Genomic DNA, 19,011 nt, shown 5'->3' on the forward strand with positions numbered 1-19,011 from the left:
TATTTGTATTGTTGTTTCACAATACAATTTAAGTTATACTTGGGGAGAATTTCACGATTTACCTTGCAATCCAAAAACGATGTTGTCAATATATTGAACGAAAAATCTACTAACGCTATCCTTACTAATATTATAAATCGGAAAGTGAGTTTGTTTGTTTGTTTGTTTGTTTGTTCCGCTTTCACGCCGTAACTACTGAACCGATTGCTTTGAAATTTTGCAGACGTAAAGTTAGAAGTCCGGATTAAATAATAGGGTACTTTTTATCCCGAAAAAAATAGATATTCCCGAGGGAAAACAAAAATATTGTTTGCTTGATGGATGGATTGTAGATGGCGCTGTGTGTCGTTTAAAACAAGGTAATATATTGCAAACGAATATAAACATGTAAATTTAGAAGCTAAATGATACGATAATGAATCCCCGAAAATGAGGAATTCCCGAGGGATGATGTACAATTTGTTTAATCGTCTAAACTGTTTTTTTTTACATCTACTTATATATTGCAAACGAATATGAACATATAAATTTAGAAGCTAAATGATACGATAATGAATCCTCGAAAATGAGGAATTCCCGAGGGATGACGTACGATTTGTTTTATCGTCTTAACTGTTTTTTTTACATCTACTTATCCTGAATTAACTATAATTCAACGAATTACTAATTGGTATAAGTATTAGTTAAGTTATTTCGTTCTTGAGGTATGCGATAGATGGCGCTGGGTGTTTTTAAAACGTGGTAACGATGTGTTTTTAAAATACATAAGAAGTGGAATGATAGCTTTTTAAAACGTGGTGACGTTGTTTTTTTTAAGATACGTAAGAAGTGCAATGATATCTCGCGCTTTAACCTGTAGCTCATTGTTCAATCGCGAGCTTCCCGATAGCTCGATAGATGGCGTTGTGCTTTTCTGTATCGTGGTGTTAAGGTTCGCCGCGAATTAGTCTGTTTTGAAATCAGTGGGGCCCAGTAGCGCCAGGGCCAGCCGCGGCTGCGGGTTGTTCGAAAGAGGTACCGCGGCCCTGGTATATAAAAGGCCTAGGACGGAACACGACGATTTTAGTCAGTAAGAGTCTGACACTCCCTCACCGCTGCTAACCCACAGCGGGAGGGGTGAACCGAATACCACGCGGGCGAAGCCGCGGGCGGAAAGCTAGTGGTTTAATAAACTATAAATACATTTTTACTAATGATTGATTCACTTACATTATTTATCTTCCTATTTGATTATTTTATACAATTGAGATACTAATAAATATTACTGAATACAATAACAAAATATTACGCATTATTCAAATAGTAGTTTTTGCACAGGTTTTTATTGAAATGTTGCAAGAAACTACGAAGCTCGTAGTTTTCGAAAAACTGACAACACAGACAAAAATGTCAAAATAACAAATTTCTACCCGAAGGGCTTCTCTAAAATAAACCGTAAATGTAATAAAATCAATTGTTACTAGTTAGCAACATGATTTAAAAAGTTGATTTAGAGTGCTTTCCAGTCATCAACAATGCTTACCGTGCGATAGCTTTGCTTTATACGATGCATCGGTGCAGTTTGTCCTGACAGGTAGACCGAAAAGAGAAACAAAGCGAATTATTTGTGTTGAGTACGATAGGGTCGGTGGAAGATGTTTTCTAAGTCTCTGACGAGTAAGGACACGTTCCTGGAGCAGACGAAGGCGGCTCGCGAGGAGCGCGCGCTGGAGAAGAAACGGGAACAGTCGGCCGTGCAGATACAGGCCGCCGTACGCGGCTGGCTGGCTAGACAGGCTTTCGTCAAACGTATTCTGTGAGTCTCATGTTCCCTCTACCTGTGTCTAAGCATTTCTAATGTTTGGAAAATGTTGACAAGCCCTTATCAGTTAATATTACACAAGAGTAGATACCACAATACTAGTATCAGATGTCTTACCAAAATAAACTATAATATAAATATAGAATTTACATAGGCAAAATCATCAACACACCATATCAATCTACAATAATCTACATACCACATAAGAAAAGTATATTTCAACAGGAATAAATATTAACCCATCATTCTTGATTCTAGCAATGATTTCGACCAGCTCCTTCCAGAGCCAGTCTCTCACGGCTCTCCAGATGATCCACCGCAGCCAACAGAACTGATCCCAGCACTAGAAGTGTACCGAGTAACATGCCGACTGTTCCTCGTGTTCAAACAGCAGAGAGACCGCAAGAGATTTGAGAAACTATGCAAGTATATTGTGAATAGCTTGCACTCGGAGTCTGTGAAAACGTCCTACGTTGGAGTCTTCTTAAATAAAGAATATAGGTTGGTATTTTATGTTACTTTTAGAATTCAGCTGTATTCTATTGTTATAAACCAAAAATATTTAAATAAGTGTGTTAAAATGCTATTGTTTTAAAACTACTTCTTATTGGCATATATTTACAATAGTGTCTCATGATTTTTATAAGAAAATCACTTGATTTAAATAATAACAATCCTGTTTATGATCCATCATAGTTTGATTTTTTGACTAAATACTTAAAATTACAAAGAATAGAATTTGTATAAAATCAGCTAAATAATATTGTATTCTATATCAAAGATAACACCTAACAAAACAGAACAGGCAAACAGGACTTTTTAAGATTGCAAAATAATTGACTGTTATAAAACAAGACCATTTATGAAGCAAGTAACATTCCAAAGATAACATTTCTATATTTAGATGACCAATTTTGTAATCATTTTATTGTAGTATTCATTAGTGATACTTAATACATTTAAGTTTATGTCATCATCATCCGCCGAGCCTCTTTCCCAACTATGTTGGGGTGGGCTTCCAGTCTAACCAGATTCAGCTGAGTACCAGTGCTTTACAAGAAGCGACTGCCTATCTGACCTCCTCAACCCAGTTACCCGGGCAACCCGATACCCGTTGGTTAGACTGGTGTCAGACTTACTGGCTTCTGACTACCCGTAACGACTGCCAAGGATGTTCAATGACAGCTGGGACCTACAGTTTAACGTGCCATCCGAAACACAGTCATTGGTGTCTAAGATATACTTAGAAAAGTTGCATTGGTACTTGCCTGACTTGGAATCGAACCCGCGCCCTCATACTCGAGAGGTTGGTTCTTTGCCCACTAGGTCACCACCACTTTACATTTACGTTGTACATTTGTACATTTAAGTTTATGTAATCTACTTTTAACTGGAAGTGAAATATAGACTTCCTGTTGTTGCATATATGTTCTACATATCTACATTAGCACTATTCATGTCATACGTTCATGATGCATTTAAAGAAATTTAAAATAACTTAATAAATTATTTTCCATTGTTCAGGAAAGACATAAATATATTTTTACAACATTGTGAAACAAAAGCAAAAACAATAATTGAATAATTGATTGTGTATTCTTCTTGTGGTGACCATTAAACCCACTAGTAAAAATATTAACTGCATAGTTGTTCCTTCATTAAAAATTTTTGGAAATTTAAAATTAGAAGTCGAAGAAAGAACCTACCAATACTTTATTTTTTTATTCCAGTCTTCGCTGGATAGCTCACATCAAAGACCTCCTGTACAAATGCTGCCTATACCTCGAGGAGCTGAAGCCGGAGTCTCCCATAGACATGCAGAGCATACTCATCCACCTTCACACATTGGTAGCATTCACCGCCAACAACACCTGGGCACTGACACGGCTGAAGAATTTTGAGAAACTTAGAGGAGGCATGACCCAGCTTTGTGCTAATGTTATGGGCTCGCTGTTTCATAAGGGATATTATTTGACCTTGAAGGTGAGTAAAAATGAGGTTTTATTTTTTATCCCCGTTTAGAAGCAATAAAATAGTTGGCCAGTACAATTTTATTTATGACCAATTTTAATATTTCTGATTCGTGGAAGCCTACCTTAAAAAAATTCCATAAAAGTATTGTGCAAGTGACATGGATAAGCAATGACACTCAGCAATCCTAAATAATCAAGATAAAGTTTTCATGTTCAGCAGAAGCATCAAATATCTTGTTTTCAACCAATAATATTAATTTATAAACACATTAATATAATTTATAGCTTAAACACAATTTAAAAGATAAGGGAAGTACCCAGGAGTACCACTAATTACTAAACAAACTAAGTTTAAATCTATTAATTACTTATAACATTATTTCAAGTGATACAAAATGATGTATGTAATTATTCAAGTAGTGAGAGATATCCGTAAACAATTACGTCTATGACCTATGTCGCTTTACAACAATATTTCCTGTTGTACATGTAACTGATAAGACTAAAGGCGCGTCTAGACATGTTATACTTTTGTGAAATATGTGACTGCAACACTGGCTGGTTACATTGTGAGCAATATTGCAACACGTGGCTCAGCCCTAGATTGTTCGGACATCAGTGTCTGTAAAATATTTTTTCTATAATAGCTAGGCAATTTTTTGACAATATTGCAGCCACAAATTTCACACAAATGTAGACCGTCTAGACGCGCCCTTAGACAAATTATTTAGCAACTCAGTGTAATACTTAATGTGGAACAATGTATGGTCACTGATTTTAATTGACGACAAAGGCATCGTGAATTGGCACGCAACCATCACGACACACGCAATTGAAGTTTTAATTGATTTGATGCGGACCAAATGCATCTTGATAAATACTGATTTTTGCGTACAGAAACTACGACTATAATAATATTTTCTATATATATAATTTAAGTAATTAAATTCTTAAGGGACATAGTAATTAATTGTAAACTTGATTAATTTAGGACCATTTATATCACTTACGAAATTAAAGGCAGCAAATGGCTATTAGTGCGTGTGCCATGCAAATTATCCAATTAGTATAAGTGTCATTGTTGCATTAGTAGATTAGTCATTTTAAATGCAGGACACCTGCAATATATTCGCACTACCGCTATTCTGTCTAGACTTCTTATTCCATTATTAAAATTAGTCGTAAAAAAACATTGTCGTCTAAATATTGTTTAAGATATACATCTTAAATGAATTTAGTTTAGTAGACTTTGATACAATTTCCCTTTTATGACATTGATTATGTGACAGTCTTGATCAATATTACTTTTTACCCAAACCGAATGCAAGCTCCAACAACCAATGAAAAATTAACCTCTATGCCCTGTAAGGTCATTTAAGGTGTTTACATTAAACTAGCAGATTGAAGCCAGCCTTGCTTGCCCAGCAAGCAATGGTATAGCTCTATCGACCAGCTTTCCTTCTCCGTACGGCCTAAAATAGTACCGATAGTAATAAATCCTCTTTTCTCTCCAGTCCCTCCTACTCCGAGGCCTCTGCCGCGAGAAGATCTACTTGAAAAACATATCGCTCACCGCGATAGTTACGCTCTCACTCAGACCGCTGGTGTCCGCTCAGTTCTCGGAGAAGCTGCTCACCATGTATATCATACAGATACTGTCCGTGCCTACGCTGGTGTTTCATATGCAGCAGATTTCACCTGAGGTAAGATTACTTATACTTTTTTGGTGTTTGATAATAAAAATAATCAGAATCAATATCATCTGCCTAGTCTTTTCCTAAGTTTGTTGGATGGACTTCCATTCTAATAATACACAGTTGAGTGATAACAGCGTTTTACACGGAGCTACTGCCTATCTGGCCTCAACCCACTTACCTGGGTAACCCGATACCTCTTGGTAGGCTTGGTTGTCACTTTCTGACTCCTTGCTTCTGGAATGGACAAAAGTAAATAAGCATCTAATAAATGATGTTTCTCATTAACAATTCGAACGTTATACCAAAATTCATACAAACGGTTTCTTCAGGGTCATAGGGCTCACAGAAGGCTATTTCACACTCGATCTTGGGTAACAAGTTCAATGTCCTTCCTGCCGAGATCAGTTCAGGGGATTGATGGCACCATGCGTACGAGAGTCTAACCATCTTAATAAACTAATATAATTATTTACCATCCGCAGTCAATGTCATCATACCGCTCGTACTCGATGTTCGACAAGTGCCTGGAGTTCCTGAGCACGGACCAGAACATGCGCATCGTGTTCAACACGCTGGAAGGCAACTACGCGCTGTGCCTGCTCGCCAACCTCGTGCAGCTCGCGCACTCCGAGCGGGACTTCGCAATGATCGACTCTTATCATCCGACCTTTGTGGTGAGGTTTAATATTTTTATGTTTTAGAGATTCTAATTTTGAATGCCTGGTTGATTTTTGGTGAATTAGTGTGAAGGTATGTATTATAAGTCACAAGGGTCATAAGGGGACTTCGGTCCAAGTTCTCCGACAAATTAAATGTCAGATTTTCAACTTTTTACTATGATTTTTTACGTTCAATTTTCATTGTAAACTTTTGAGAAAAACGAATATCTATGTTGTCGGTGAACCTATGCCTTAGTGAATTAATTTGATATTTTTTAATAGTTAAAATTGTGTAATGTTGCAGCAATAAACTTTAAGCATACATTATTTTAATATTTTTACTACTTTTATACACATTTCAGACAGCCACTGATTTAATGTTTATTTTTTTAATGAATTCCACATTTTATTTCGCACTATGTAACAAATTATTAGTATCAAAATTATTAACTCCATATTTCCATCATCCACAGCTAGTCGTAACCCGTTTCCTCGACTCCTGCCAACAGTACGTTGTCTGCAAGAAGGGTAACCTCAGCAACTGGCATCCAATCCTCGGCTGGTTCTCCCAAAGCTTCGACACATACCTTCCCCCGGCCATGGGTAACTTGCGCACTCAGCTGTCACTGTTATGGGGAGCTCCTTTATTGAAGAAGTTGTTGGCAACACCGCTGAAGGAGATGATAGATGCGGGGGTGACGGGAGAGGAGGGCGCGGGACCGTCGCAGCCGTCGACGCCGGTACAGAGTAATAACCCGGCTGCTATTATTAGGAGGGCTATTGAGGCTAGGACTAATAGGTGAGTGTCATTTAATTAAAGCATGCATTGCAAAAATAAAATTAAATATATATATTTTTTTGTTTATTTCAAGTAAAACTTTTGTGACTTCTAAGTTTTTTTAGTTAGTTTAATGAACCATTTTACAAATGCTCTTTTCACCATTAAATGAATTAATTTTTAATACTAACTTCGTTTACATGTCCATTACATAACGTAATTTTGTTTCAGATCTAACGCAAACAAGCACTACAGAAAGCTAGGCTCGCCGGACTGCACCAAGACCGCGCTCATTTGCTCCATGTATCACACAGCACTACAAACTATGACGCAAGTCAAACTTGATATACTCACAGGTACATAATTATTGTTATGTCGCATTGTTATATCTGGAATTAAAACCCCTTTCTTTTCACGTCTTTAGAGAAAATAGATTGTTGTGTACAACTAATATAAATAAAAATAAATGTAATGTTTTTTTTTATAAATTCTTTTGTATTCAATATTTAAAACTAGAAAATAAAATATGTTATAAAGCAAATAAATAAATGATTATAAATGCCACGAAAAGGCACAGACAGAGGTTTCATCCACGTCTTGTGGGTACTGATTCATGAATCATGATAGAATAGTAGCTTATAACCGCACTCGATAAATGGGCTATACAACACTTATATATTAGTTAAAATTGGTCCAGCAATTCTTGAGATTCGCTCGTTCAAATGTTTGCACATTTTCGAACATGTGGGTCTGTCGTCATACCGACAAGTTAGTATTTTTAATTCACACCAATTCAAAAACCAATACTTTATTCCCAGGGTTGTGCAATCAAGATGAGATACTGTACTCGTTATGGCAGTTCTTATGCACGTTGGGACCAAATTGTGGGCTGAAGTCCTTCCTCGATCTATTGGCTGTGAACACGAAGACATCGGCGCCGGAGTTCCAGATGCTGATACTCTTCGCTGATTGTATGACGCATTATGTTACGTGAGTACTGGTTATATTTTTTAACTGTTTTGGTAGTGGGATATGTACATGGCTATAGGGTGAGGGGTGGAAGAGTTTGTGAGAGGAGAGTGTATATTGTTGCTTAACTTGGTCCTTTCTGGTAGCGTTACTATTGAACAAATATCACCAAAACTTTCAATAATGGGAAGTGGTTAGGCTACAGACATTTTTTTTACAATGAGAGTGTTTGTAGATTCTTTTTTTTTAAATAATATCGCAACTGCTCGGCGCCATATTGACTTAATTAAAAATCAATAACGACAGCATTGAAATAGATTTCAAAAGGTTATCGATTCAATTCGAAAAAAAAAAGAAAAACGCTTATTATAAAACAGTCCGCGTCTACTCAAAAAGTACTAAAAGGTTTTTCTTGTATTTTTCACGATATTAGAATTTTATGGCCCCACTAAGTTGAAATGACGCGCCCCACTAACACATGTGTAGCATATAACAGAAGAGCTTCACAATATGAACCCAGAATGCGGTGGTGGGACGCCTCATTTCAGGTTAAATAACTATTAATTTATTTATACATTATGCACTATGTACAACGGCGGTACATAGTATACTAGACGACATGGAGATGTACGAGCAACAGACGCCGTTCAAGCTGCAGGACTTCGTGAACATGTCGCAGTTTCTCAACATGTTCGTCTACAAGTCCATCATGGGACAGCTGTTTGGTGAGTACAGGCTTTTACGTGAAATTATATAGATTAATTTAAGGGTTTTTTAATAGAATTTGAGATTATTTTTGTAATTCTTGTGCGTAAATTGAGAATCTTATTGGAATTGTAGGCGGTAAATACAATGTCTACGATATTACTCTTAAATATTCAAACCAAAGTGTTGAGTGTGATGTGTGTCAAGCTCTTCCATGATCTGATTTATTCCTTGATATATTATGTATATGTAATTTTCAAAATATGGGTTTACACTGGATAATGTTATTGATGGTAAACCGACTATAGTTCGGCCATTCAGAGAATGCGTTCCTGACACGTCGCGATTGAACTGACGACGTAATAACATTCATTGATTATTGATATAATAATGTTGTTTTAATGCTCCTCAATTGTTAAAACGGTAAACAACCAGCAAAAATATTTTTATCGTAACTGCAACGCCATTGCAAAGTTACGTCGTCAGTTCAATCGCGACGTGTCAGGAACGCATTCTCTGAATGGCCGAACTATACTATCTTGCGTTTTTCGTGAGATTGAACAATAAATTCGATGCGCGTTCCTCTTAGCCCTCTTCCAGCAATGAGCGCTCGGCGACGATCGCGCGGTCGATCACGTGGAATGCTCAGTTCAGAACGCTTTGCCTCGCGTTAATTTAAATTGCGGACAATATCTTGGCGAGTATGAAATAAGTTGTCTTTCTGGGTAGTAGACTGGCTAATTTCATACTCATCAACGTACGTCAACTCAAGTTTAAGCCAATCATGACCTTCTTTTTATCTACGAATTTCCTCTCATCCTAGATCTCAAAACAATCCAAAGCAACGAGCTGTTCAGCTCCCTCCACACACTCCTGCTGGTGCTGTACCGACGCGACTGCCGCCGCTGCTACACGCCCGCCAACCACTGGCTCGTGCGCGAGATACGCGAGGGACAGTTCATGGCAGACCTCGAGAAGGGCAAGAAGCCTCAGCAAGTAAGATATAGTACATACAGGCAGTTGCTACAAAATATATAATTCTCACGACAAAAAAGTTATCGCTCAAAAAAATGCTAGCCTTATTCTTTGTTGCTGCCAACCACGTAGGAAGGAAAGATAAGTGGAGACCCATTTTTTGGGGCGCTACTTTCTTAGGAGATTTTACGTTGTGACGTCTCCGCTAAGCATTTTATTCTCCATGGTGCCTACATACAGTATTAAGTCAATAGTATACACTGCTGATCCCGATATTCAAAGCTAGCGTCAAGTTTATTGACATAACATTTTTGTTTTCTTTCAGGTACTAGTACAAAAAACTCCGCACATGATAGCGCATGGAGAACGTGTACGATTATTCAGACGCGCTGTTGCCGATGAGAAGGTTAGTTTTATATTGGCACAGTTGAAAGTAAATACTGATTCGTATATTTGTTTGCCTTCCGAAACATGGAGGAACTTGTTAGAAGTTTAGGAGCTATGTGTAATCCGCGCTACGATACGAAAATTTTGGAACTTTTTTTTTGAAAATGCGAATTTTGACTTCACGGATTTTTCACATCAAACTGTAAAGGTATTACATAACGCGGTTGTAAGCAATGTACTTATTAATTAACCGCTATATACAAATAAAAAGGCTGTCACGTAAGGCTCCTCAAACCAAAATCCCCTCACCCAGGTGGTGCTGGGCCTCACCGAGCGTGCTTGCGGCGGGCGCTCGACGCTCGTGACGGTGCGGCGCGCGCGGCTGGTGGAGGACGGCTACCGGCAGCTGGCGGCGCTGCCGTCGCGCGCGCTCAAGGGCACGGTGCGCGTGCGCTTCATCAACGAGCAGGGGCTCGACGAGGCCGGCATCGATCAGGATGGCGTCTTTAAAGGTACACTCGAACTCAAAAAAGTTCATTGGAAGTAGGCTAGTTTTCAGCACTTTTTACAATATGACAGGACCCCCAAAACACTCCGCTTTTACCACTTCCTAGTGTTATGGCTGGAAAGAAGAAGCGGTGAAGAACAAACTTCCCAGTAGGATGGGTACCGGCAGCTGGTGGAACAAAAAGATGACTGTGCCGGGATGCCTAACGCTAAGGCTAGTAGGAGCATGCAGAAGAGCAGGAACTATATCCAGCGATAATATTAATAAAGTGTAAAAAATCACTAAGCAAATTGACTGCAAATAAATATATAATCTATTTGAACCAGTGCAAAGGCTAGGGATGAATAATATAAAAGTACATATTGAATTGTAGTTTGTTAGTATGTTATACTTCGGCCGTTCAGAGAATGCGTTCCTGACACCTATCAGTTAGTCACGACTAGTGATGGGCACAACATAACACTGAGTTCGTTACCGTTCCTTCAAAATGAACCGCCGCATTATTTTAAGATTATTTTCGTTTTAAATTGGCGGAATCATTTGTTTTATATTTTAGTTATTTAAGTGGAAACCAAAAAAAGGTAATATTCATATAATAAAATTGTTTTATTTATTCTTTGTTACAAGTACATTGAATTGAATGTGCGAACAGAATATTAATCAGACTCCGATTTGCTTGAGGAGGTGGTGTCTTCATCATCATCTTCGCCTACATGTATAATTATATTATTATCAATAACAGAATCAATCCTGATATCTCGGTCTAACAAAAGCCGGGTAATCAAATAAAAAAAGATCGAAAACACTTGAAAAACGTGGTCTATGCGCACGAAACGACAACGGACGACTGTTTTAGCGTCACAAAATGGCGGCCCATAACGCCATTTGGGGTTACCATTTTTAATCTAAGTATAAAAATGCGGTTTGGTCATAGTTTTATTTTTATATTTCATAAACGTTATAATTAAGTTATAGTTATAGTCCATTATTTTCCAATTCTTAAAAAGAAAATCAAAACGTATTATTTTATATTATAACTGTATAAGAACAGATTACGATACTTGCCTGTTATTTTTAGCACAGCACTACAAAATATAAACCGCTGACATAACCTTGTAATAGCGCAGTATAGATTTAGAAAAATATTGTTTACCAAGTTATTTGACACTCAGTTTGGCACAAAATTATAACATTCATTGATTATTGATATAATAATGTTGTTTTAATGCTCCTCAATTGTTAAAACGGTAAACAACCAGCAAAAATATTTTTATCGTAACTGCAACGCCATTGCAAAGTTACGTCGTCAGTTCAATCGCGACGTGTCAGGAACGCATTCTCTGAATGGCCGAACTATAGTCGTTCGGAATATGTATAACTCTCATTATTTCAACCTTTTACCCGACTGTGTAAAATCCTTTCAAAACTTTTACATATTACCTTTACAGAATTTCTAGAAGAAACAATAAAGCGGGTATTCGATCCGTCACTGAACTTGTTCCGCGTGACGAGCGAGGAGCGTCTATACCCGTCGCCGACGTCGTGTCTGCAGGAAAACCATCTGCAACTGTTCGAATTTATCGGCAGGATGCTGGGGAAAGCTGTTTATGAGGTCAGTTTTATTACAAAATTTATTTTTTCGCTTTTAATAAAGCGAGTGTTCTTTATACCCTGTAAAATTTAACATTATTAAAATTACACAATGAGTTAGTAAACCAAAAAATAAGTATATGTATATAATATAGTATGTCTTGTTCTAAATTGTAATACAACTAGTTTCAGCCATCGGTTCCACTCGCTACCCGAGGGGACTGCTTCCCGTAACCGGATAAAAAGTCGCCTTTATGTCATTCTGGTATAAAAGCTATATTACTAGCATCTATCATCAAAATCTCTTCGGTAGCTTTTGCGTGTATATGGCACAAACATACATGCATTTATGTATAATATTACAAGGATACTTATAGGACAAGTAAACACCAAACGTTTTCCCCCACAGGGCATAGTAGTGGACGTGCCATTCGCTTCGTTCTTCCTCAGCCAAGTGCTGGGACAGACTCAGCAGGCGTTGTACAGCTGGATAGACGAGCTGCCCTCGCTGGATAGGGACCTGTACCGGAGTTTGACTTATATTAAACATTTTCAGGTAATTATTTTTTTTTGTTGTAGTAAGAACTAATTAAAACTGGAAATAAATATATATAAAAATGAAGGTGCAAAATTAATTGTATTTTCTTAAGGTTTTATGACGAATGCGGGTGAGCCATATTTGGTTGTGAAAATAGTCTAATGCACATTGTCTTTTTAAACGTTAGCTTGGGAGCGCTCAGTAGTAGTAATAAATATACGGTATACAAAAAAAAAAACTTTATTGGTGGTAAATAAATGACAGTGGTATAGTTATCGACACGAATCTTGAGCTCTGACCTTCACCTGCGCAGAAGTAATTCATTGGGTCCCTTTTGTGGTATGAAGTGAGGCGCGGGGGCGGGCTAAAGCGGTGATTGGCCCGCAGCGCATCGCGTCATAGCCGTCACTCGGGATTGGTTCTTTGCTAATAAATCACTTCTGCGCAGATGTAGGTCAGAGCTCAAGATTCGTGCCGATAACTATAATGATAGTTTTAAAAAACCTGCTGTATATTTTTTTCTAGGGTGATATATCTTCGTTAGAGCTTACATTTTCTGTGGACGAAGAGAGATTGGGAGAAATTGTTACACACGAACTCGTCCCGGGAGGAAAGGCAGTACCAGTTACAAATGAAAACAAGTAAGTTACTTCCTTTACTAATTTATATGAAGAAGTCGTTGGTGAAATAAATTACTCTTTTAGAAGTTTTTAGTGTACATCATGTCATATCGTTTATTGCACTTTCAGCACAAAATAGTATTTTCACCTGCATTCGTAGTGACCGCCGCACCTGAATCAGAAATTGCCTTTATGTATCTTTCTCGATAAAAGGGCTATCTTACACAGAAAGCTTTTTCAAATGGGTCACATTTCCTGTGATTAGTGCATTGAAACAAACTCTTCATCTGTATAATTTGGTTTTGGGAGTCAATTTCTTTAGCTTTACGCTTAAGTTCTGACTTCTATCTGAACGATACTACAACATTTTTAAATAATTTCAGAATAAATTACATACACCTGATGGCCCACTTCAGAATGCACACGCAGATCAAAGACCAGACGAATGCTTTCATCAAAGGTTTTAGAACAATCATCAACCCTGAATGGTTGTCACTGTTCTCAACGCCTGAGGTTGGTTTTTCAAATTAACTCTGAGATTTCAATCAAATATAAATTACATTTTTCTTCTCAAATAAAAAAACGACAAATAATTATAGAGACCAAATGGACATTACTGTAATCATTACGCATTGGCTATGATCCGTACGCTCCTTTTAAAGCTGTGAGCGCGCTCAAATTCATTCCGCGTGCCCGTCATTAACGCACCCTTATTAGCGAATACAATGGTTACGCATCGCATTGTCACTGTGAAGAGTCCGTTTAACATCACAGCGCTGTAAGGTGCAAGCGGTACGCACCTATTGCAGATTTTGTGTCCGTCAGAATGCCAGGTGTACCCCTCAGAATTGTTTCAACATTTCAGTTATCTTGTGAATTATATGTATATGTACTTATTCGTAACCTCTTCTCAAAATTTAGCTCACAAAATTATACCTAATTATTAATTTTTGCCACTCCACAGCTTCAACGTCTAATAAGCGGCGACAACGTGCCACTAGACTTACGCGACTTGCGCCGTCACACGCAGTACTACGGCGGCTTCCACGACTCGCACCGCGTGGTGTGCTGGCTGTGGGACGTGCTGCAGCGCGACTTCAGCGAGCACGAGCGAGCCATGTTCCTTAAGGTATGCGTCACGCCAAACTGTATGGCGGCTCGTATCTAACTGCCGAGTACACATGTGACAAACTTGCGTCACCGGCTGATACGTTAAAATCGGTTTGTGCCGTTAAATTTGGCACAAACTTATACACTTATATTTTTGTGTCTTCTAATGCGGCCTGTACCTTCATTTCTCGTTAAATAATCATGTCGCTACAAAATTTAAATGTGAGACAAAATGTGGGAATAAAAACTTGCACCAAATGGCCGTTAGTCGGATGTACTGAGAGACTTGTATTTTATCTGATTCAATTCAATTCAATTCAATGTATTTATTTGTGAGCATAGGTATACAGATAGGTCTTAAAATTAAACATGTTAGAGCTCTATGTTCTACCAAATGGAATTGGTGTACAAATTGGTGGTGGATTTCATTTCTTTGGTTTTAGTTCGTGACGTCATGCTCCAAACCGCCAGTGCTTGGGTTCGCGCATCTCAAGCCGCCGTTCTCTATACGATGCGTTGAGGTCGGCGACGATGAGGATACCGGTGACACCATAGGTTAGTGAACTTATAAATTCATCACGTAGATAAATAAATGTTGCTGACAACGTAAACGCTTTTTAACGTAGGAATCATCAACCTAAAAGTTGGGATGGATTTATGAAACTTTCCAGTAATTCGTTTATACAAGCTGTTGATTTGCATCCGTGCCGTATTCAAGGAGGTAATTATGCTATTGATTCTCGACCCAAATCAATAAAAAAATTGGTACGTAATTTTTTTTCGGAATTCCGTAAATGTCATCTAGCCTTATTTAAACTTTTCGCGTATGTTACTGGCGTTAAAACCGTGCTGCACCCTCACACAAACGCAAACACAAAGCATACGCAACGATCACTCATAAATTTCATTCATAAAATTGGGTTACTTCGGAAATACCACGACATTACAATGACAAAAAAAGCAGTGCATATTAGTTATTTCCCATCTACTGTAATTGCAATCGATTATTTACGTATTGTATGTCCTCCTCCTCAAACTATGGCACGAATGCAAATCAACACCTTGTATATTCATTTAGACTTCTTTATATACGTTGATTTCGTTACCGACATTTACTTATTGGACTGTGAAACAGCATGGTACAGCTAGTTTAAACAGCAGCAACTAAAAAAATCGCAAACGTTGCACTCACTTAAATCATAAAATAAAATTGTTTCCAGGTAGCGTAATCCGCGGCTTCTTCACAATAAGAAAGAAAGATCCGCTGAACCGTCTCCCGACGTCGTCTACCTGTTTCAACCTTCTCAAGCTGCCAAACTACCAGAAACGAAGTACCCTTCGGGATAAACTACGATATGCCGTCAACAGCAACACTGGATTCGAACTGTCCTAATCAGAGAACACGAAATCAAAGGAAATCAACATGTTACGCAAACCTTCATGGTCAAATTCGAACCATAAATCGAATATTCCAAATTCAAAAGAAATGTGTCCTCAGTGACTGTAGTCATTTTTAACCAAATCGCAGGGTAGGAGATTTTTTATGAGCAAAGACTCGACTTTATAATGCCAGTGATAATGTATAGAAGTGCGATTCCTTTTATTCATCAAAAAATGAGAAGCTGGTCTTCTTTGTCTATGCCAAGATGGCGCGTTTCTAAGCGGGTACAAAATATTAAATACTCATACTATTGTTAATATTTGCACGGTTTGTGGCAATTTTAAACGATGTTTTGGTCTCACTAAGTTTTCAATGTGAATGCACTGCACTATTTTCACAAGTCACCTTTTATAATTATATCCAAGTATAGGAGACGGCGAATGCGAGAGATTCTATATTTTGTATATTGTATGAACTGCAATGTATAATTCTAACTTGCTAGAACATTCGGCTAACGAAGGAGTCCAAACACAGTGACTAAGAATCCAATAAATTCAAGGAGATTCATTTTATTGTTGGAAAAGAGGTTGAGTATGAATATTTGGATTAATTAAAACTTAAAACAACCTACTTAATCGTGAAGTAGCGGAACTGAAATACACCCATATCTAATTTAACGACGATCTCAAAAATTATTTGCGTAAGTTAACGTCTGCAAATAAGTACATGAAAAGACCCATTATGTAAATTGGAGTTTGTATATTGTAATGTGTGAAATTGTGTTGCATATTCATTAGGTTAAGCTTTTGAAAAATTATGTGTAACGACTGTACGATTTATCATACGATTTGTTTATCCTCTTATAGGCCAGTAACTTAATTTAAATAGCATCTATAGCACGATTTTGTAATGTTTCATACATAACAACATGAAGTAAGTTATTAGGCCAGTTTGTCACGGGTTTATTTGCTCGTAGTAACGTAGATTAGGCCTAACGCGACCGTGTGTCAAACGCGTGTATTCGAAGCCTACATCACTGATACGAATTATTTATTATTTATAACATATTGTATGTAGAACGAATGTACGTCTGTAATCTAGATCTCGTCATTTTAGCGTGTACAGGCAGCGACAAAATGCTGAACTATAACGTAAGAATATATACCAAATATTTCGATAGACTGCTTTCCATTATCCCATTATTTTATATGATTCAGCTATGACTAAAAATAAGTTCAAACAAAATTTTGTGTTAAATTACTTTTGTCGCTGTCTGTACCATATTCACGGTGTAAGATGGTGAAATTGGTATCTAAAATGAATTCTAAATAATCCAGTCCAATGTATAAATAGGTGTATATAGACAATAACGTATTACTTAACTTTTACTAATATTGACTTTTATTTACTTTTTTATGTACAGTTAATTATGTTGGGCTATTTCAAGAAAATTTAAATTGATACTTGAACTCGTCAATATTTCAAAGCTTTTTTTTGTCATAGTACATACACAATACAAGTTGAAGCTAAAGTATATGAATAATGCAAGTCATCGGTAACGAAATTAATTTTATTGAAAGTAAATAACATCAGCAGCCATATTGTATGTACACAGGACTGTACAAAGTTTTATATTGTTATAGAAAATCTTAATGTAACTTATTTCGTGTCAATATTACCCTCACTTTAGTATTGCACTTATTATATTTTATATCATCATATTTTTACAATTAAGGTCTCCATAGCTATTTATATACTTTGCAATATTATCTTAAGGTTTGTGCCCCTGTGTTGTAATTTTTGTCTGTAGTCTATAACAGCATATTTTATTGTATAAAATTTTTATTTCGTTGTTAATTTAGTGCAATTACTTTGAAACGAGTTTATCAACATTCTTAAAGTAAAGCAACTGCAGAACTGTATTAATTAAATACAATATAATAAATAAATAGTCTATGGGGCCACAGAACCTGTTGCAAGAAAATTGGATATACATCCTGGATAATATTTATCCTTTGACATCAAATTCAATAAGGTGTATAAAATAACATCTATAAAATGTCTTCTGCAGTTGGTTAACTAACTGTTGAACAAAGATAAGTATTTTGTAGTAGTGTTTCCATTTTAATTGAAAACTTTTAAGTATTTTACTAATATATGCATAGACAAGGATCATTGTAAGGGATATTTTGTACTAGCCACGTAAATATGTTGTATAACACAATGTGATTCTCTGTGATAAAATAATTGATATTTATTATTGATGACTTTTATTTCTATAATACCCTTTTTAATATTTTTTTTTTTCAATAAAAAAAATAGATAAACCGGTGGCGGAAGCTCCAGTCTATAGTAATCTATAATATAATCTATACTGAATTAATTAAAAAATTCTTTCACTGTTGTAAATCTAGACTTTTCCCGAGTAACATAGGCAATATTTTATCCCGGTACGGTAGTAGTTACCACTAGATGCGGGTAAAACCGCGGGAAAACGGCGAGTACAGTATATGGTTCTGGGTAGTGGTAATTTAAAAAACCAATATCAAAAAAGTCATATTGCATATATCTTGACGAGTCGATGGCAGGCGATTTTTTTTATGAGAAGTATTAAGTATTTAAAATACACTACACCTTAAATTGATCAAAAACAAACTAAAACTTTTAGGAAACTAAATAGATATTGCATAAAATATTATCCCACCCAAAACAAAAATGTGAAAGACTGCCAAGTTCGATAATATGGGAATGCTTCGCCTATAAAAGAAGTGAGATCTGAATAAGTACCAAGTTCCATACACATACCTCAGTTAAAAATAGTTACTTTTTTAATGATGTTACTTGGCAAGTTTTCATACACCTTGTTATAAACCTACTAAACGCAATGAATCAAGTATTTAATTTTCTATTAAAACTTGCCAAGTAATCATCATTAAAAAGTAACTATTTTTAACTGAGGTATGTGTATGGAACTTGGTACTTATTCAGATCTCACTTCTTTTATAGGCGAAGCATTCCCATATTATCGAACTTGGCAGTCTTTCACATTTTTGTTTTGGGTGGGATTTCATTTATTTTTGTAAGGTTGTTTATTTTATTTTTTTCTTATGATGAAGTTAGTTAAAGAAATGTCTCATTTATACTATTTTTTAGATTTTTTAATATGCACTATGTTTCTTACAAAGAAATGAACTAGATTAACTAAATGGACTAGATTTACCAACTGACTGACATGACATGTTATCATATATTATGTTCGTGGATCAAAGTTACACATTCGTTATTTTCGAAAGTAATTCACACTTGGCCGTTTTCAGATT

General features: G+C 36.6%; 1 protein-coding gene across 1 annotated transcript; it reads left to right on the forward strand.

Annotated features, from left to right (window-relative positions):
- Window positions 1–1,366: 1,366 nt before the first annotated feature.
- On the forward strand, window positions 1,367–17,951 carry LOC124631161 (ubiquitin-protein ligase E3B). Its single transcript, XM_047165379.1, has 19 exons — window positions 1,367–1,795; window positions 2,060–2,302; window positions 3,532–3,784; window positions 5,289–5,477; window positions 5,954–6,145; window positions 6,604–6,929; window positions 7,140–7,264; window positions 7,727–7,898; window positions 8,484–8,602; window positions 9,406–9,578; window positions 9,883–9,963; window positions 10,258–10,456; window positions 11,901–12,064; window positions 12,452–12,598; window positions 13,106–13,221; window positions 13,584–13,713; window positions 14,165–14,329; window positions 14,754–14,865; window positions 15,531–17,951. The coding sequence occupies exons 1-19, from the start codon at window positions 1,635–1,637 to the stop codon at window positions 15,701–15,703; spliced, it is 3,240 nt and encodes a 1,079-aa protein (XP_047021335.1). The 5' UTR covers window positions 1,367–1,634; the 3' UTR covers window positions 15,704–17,951.
- The last annotated feature ends 1,060 nt before the right edge of the window (window positions 17,952–19,011 follow it).

The sequence above is a fragment of the Helicoverpa zea genome, chromosome 6, assembly GCF_022581195.2.
Source record: "Helicoverpa zea isolate HzStark_Cry1AcR chromosome 6, ilHelZeax1.1, whole genome shotgun sequence".
NCBI classification, from domain to species: Eukaryota; Metazoa; Arthropoda; class Insecta; order Lepidoptera; family Noctuidae; genus Helicoverpa; species Helicoverpa zea.

Coding starts and splice junctions, on each gene's coding strand:
- LOC124631161 (XM_047165379.1), top strand. CDS start 1,635: ATGTTTTCTAAGTCTCTGACGAGTAAGGACACGTTCCTGGAGCAGACG. Junction 7,265..7,726: donor CAAACTTGATATACTCACAG/GTACATAATTAT, acceptor CTTTATTCCCAG/GGTTGTGCAATCAAGATGAG. Junction 12,599..13,105: donor CTTATATTAAACATTTTCAG/GTAATTATTTTT, acceptor ATTTTTTTCTAG/GGTGATATATCTTCGTTAGA.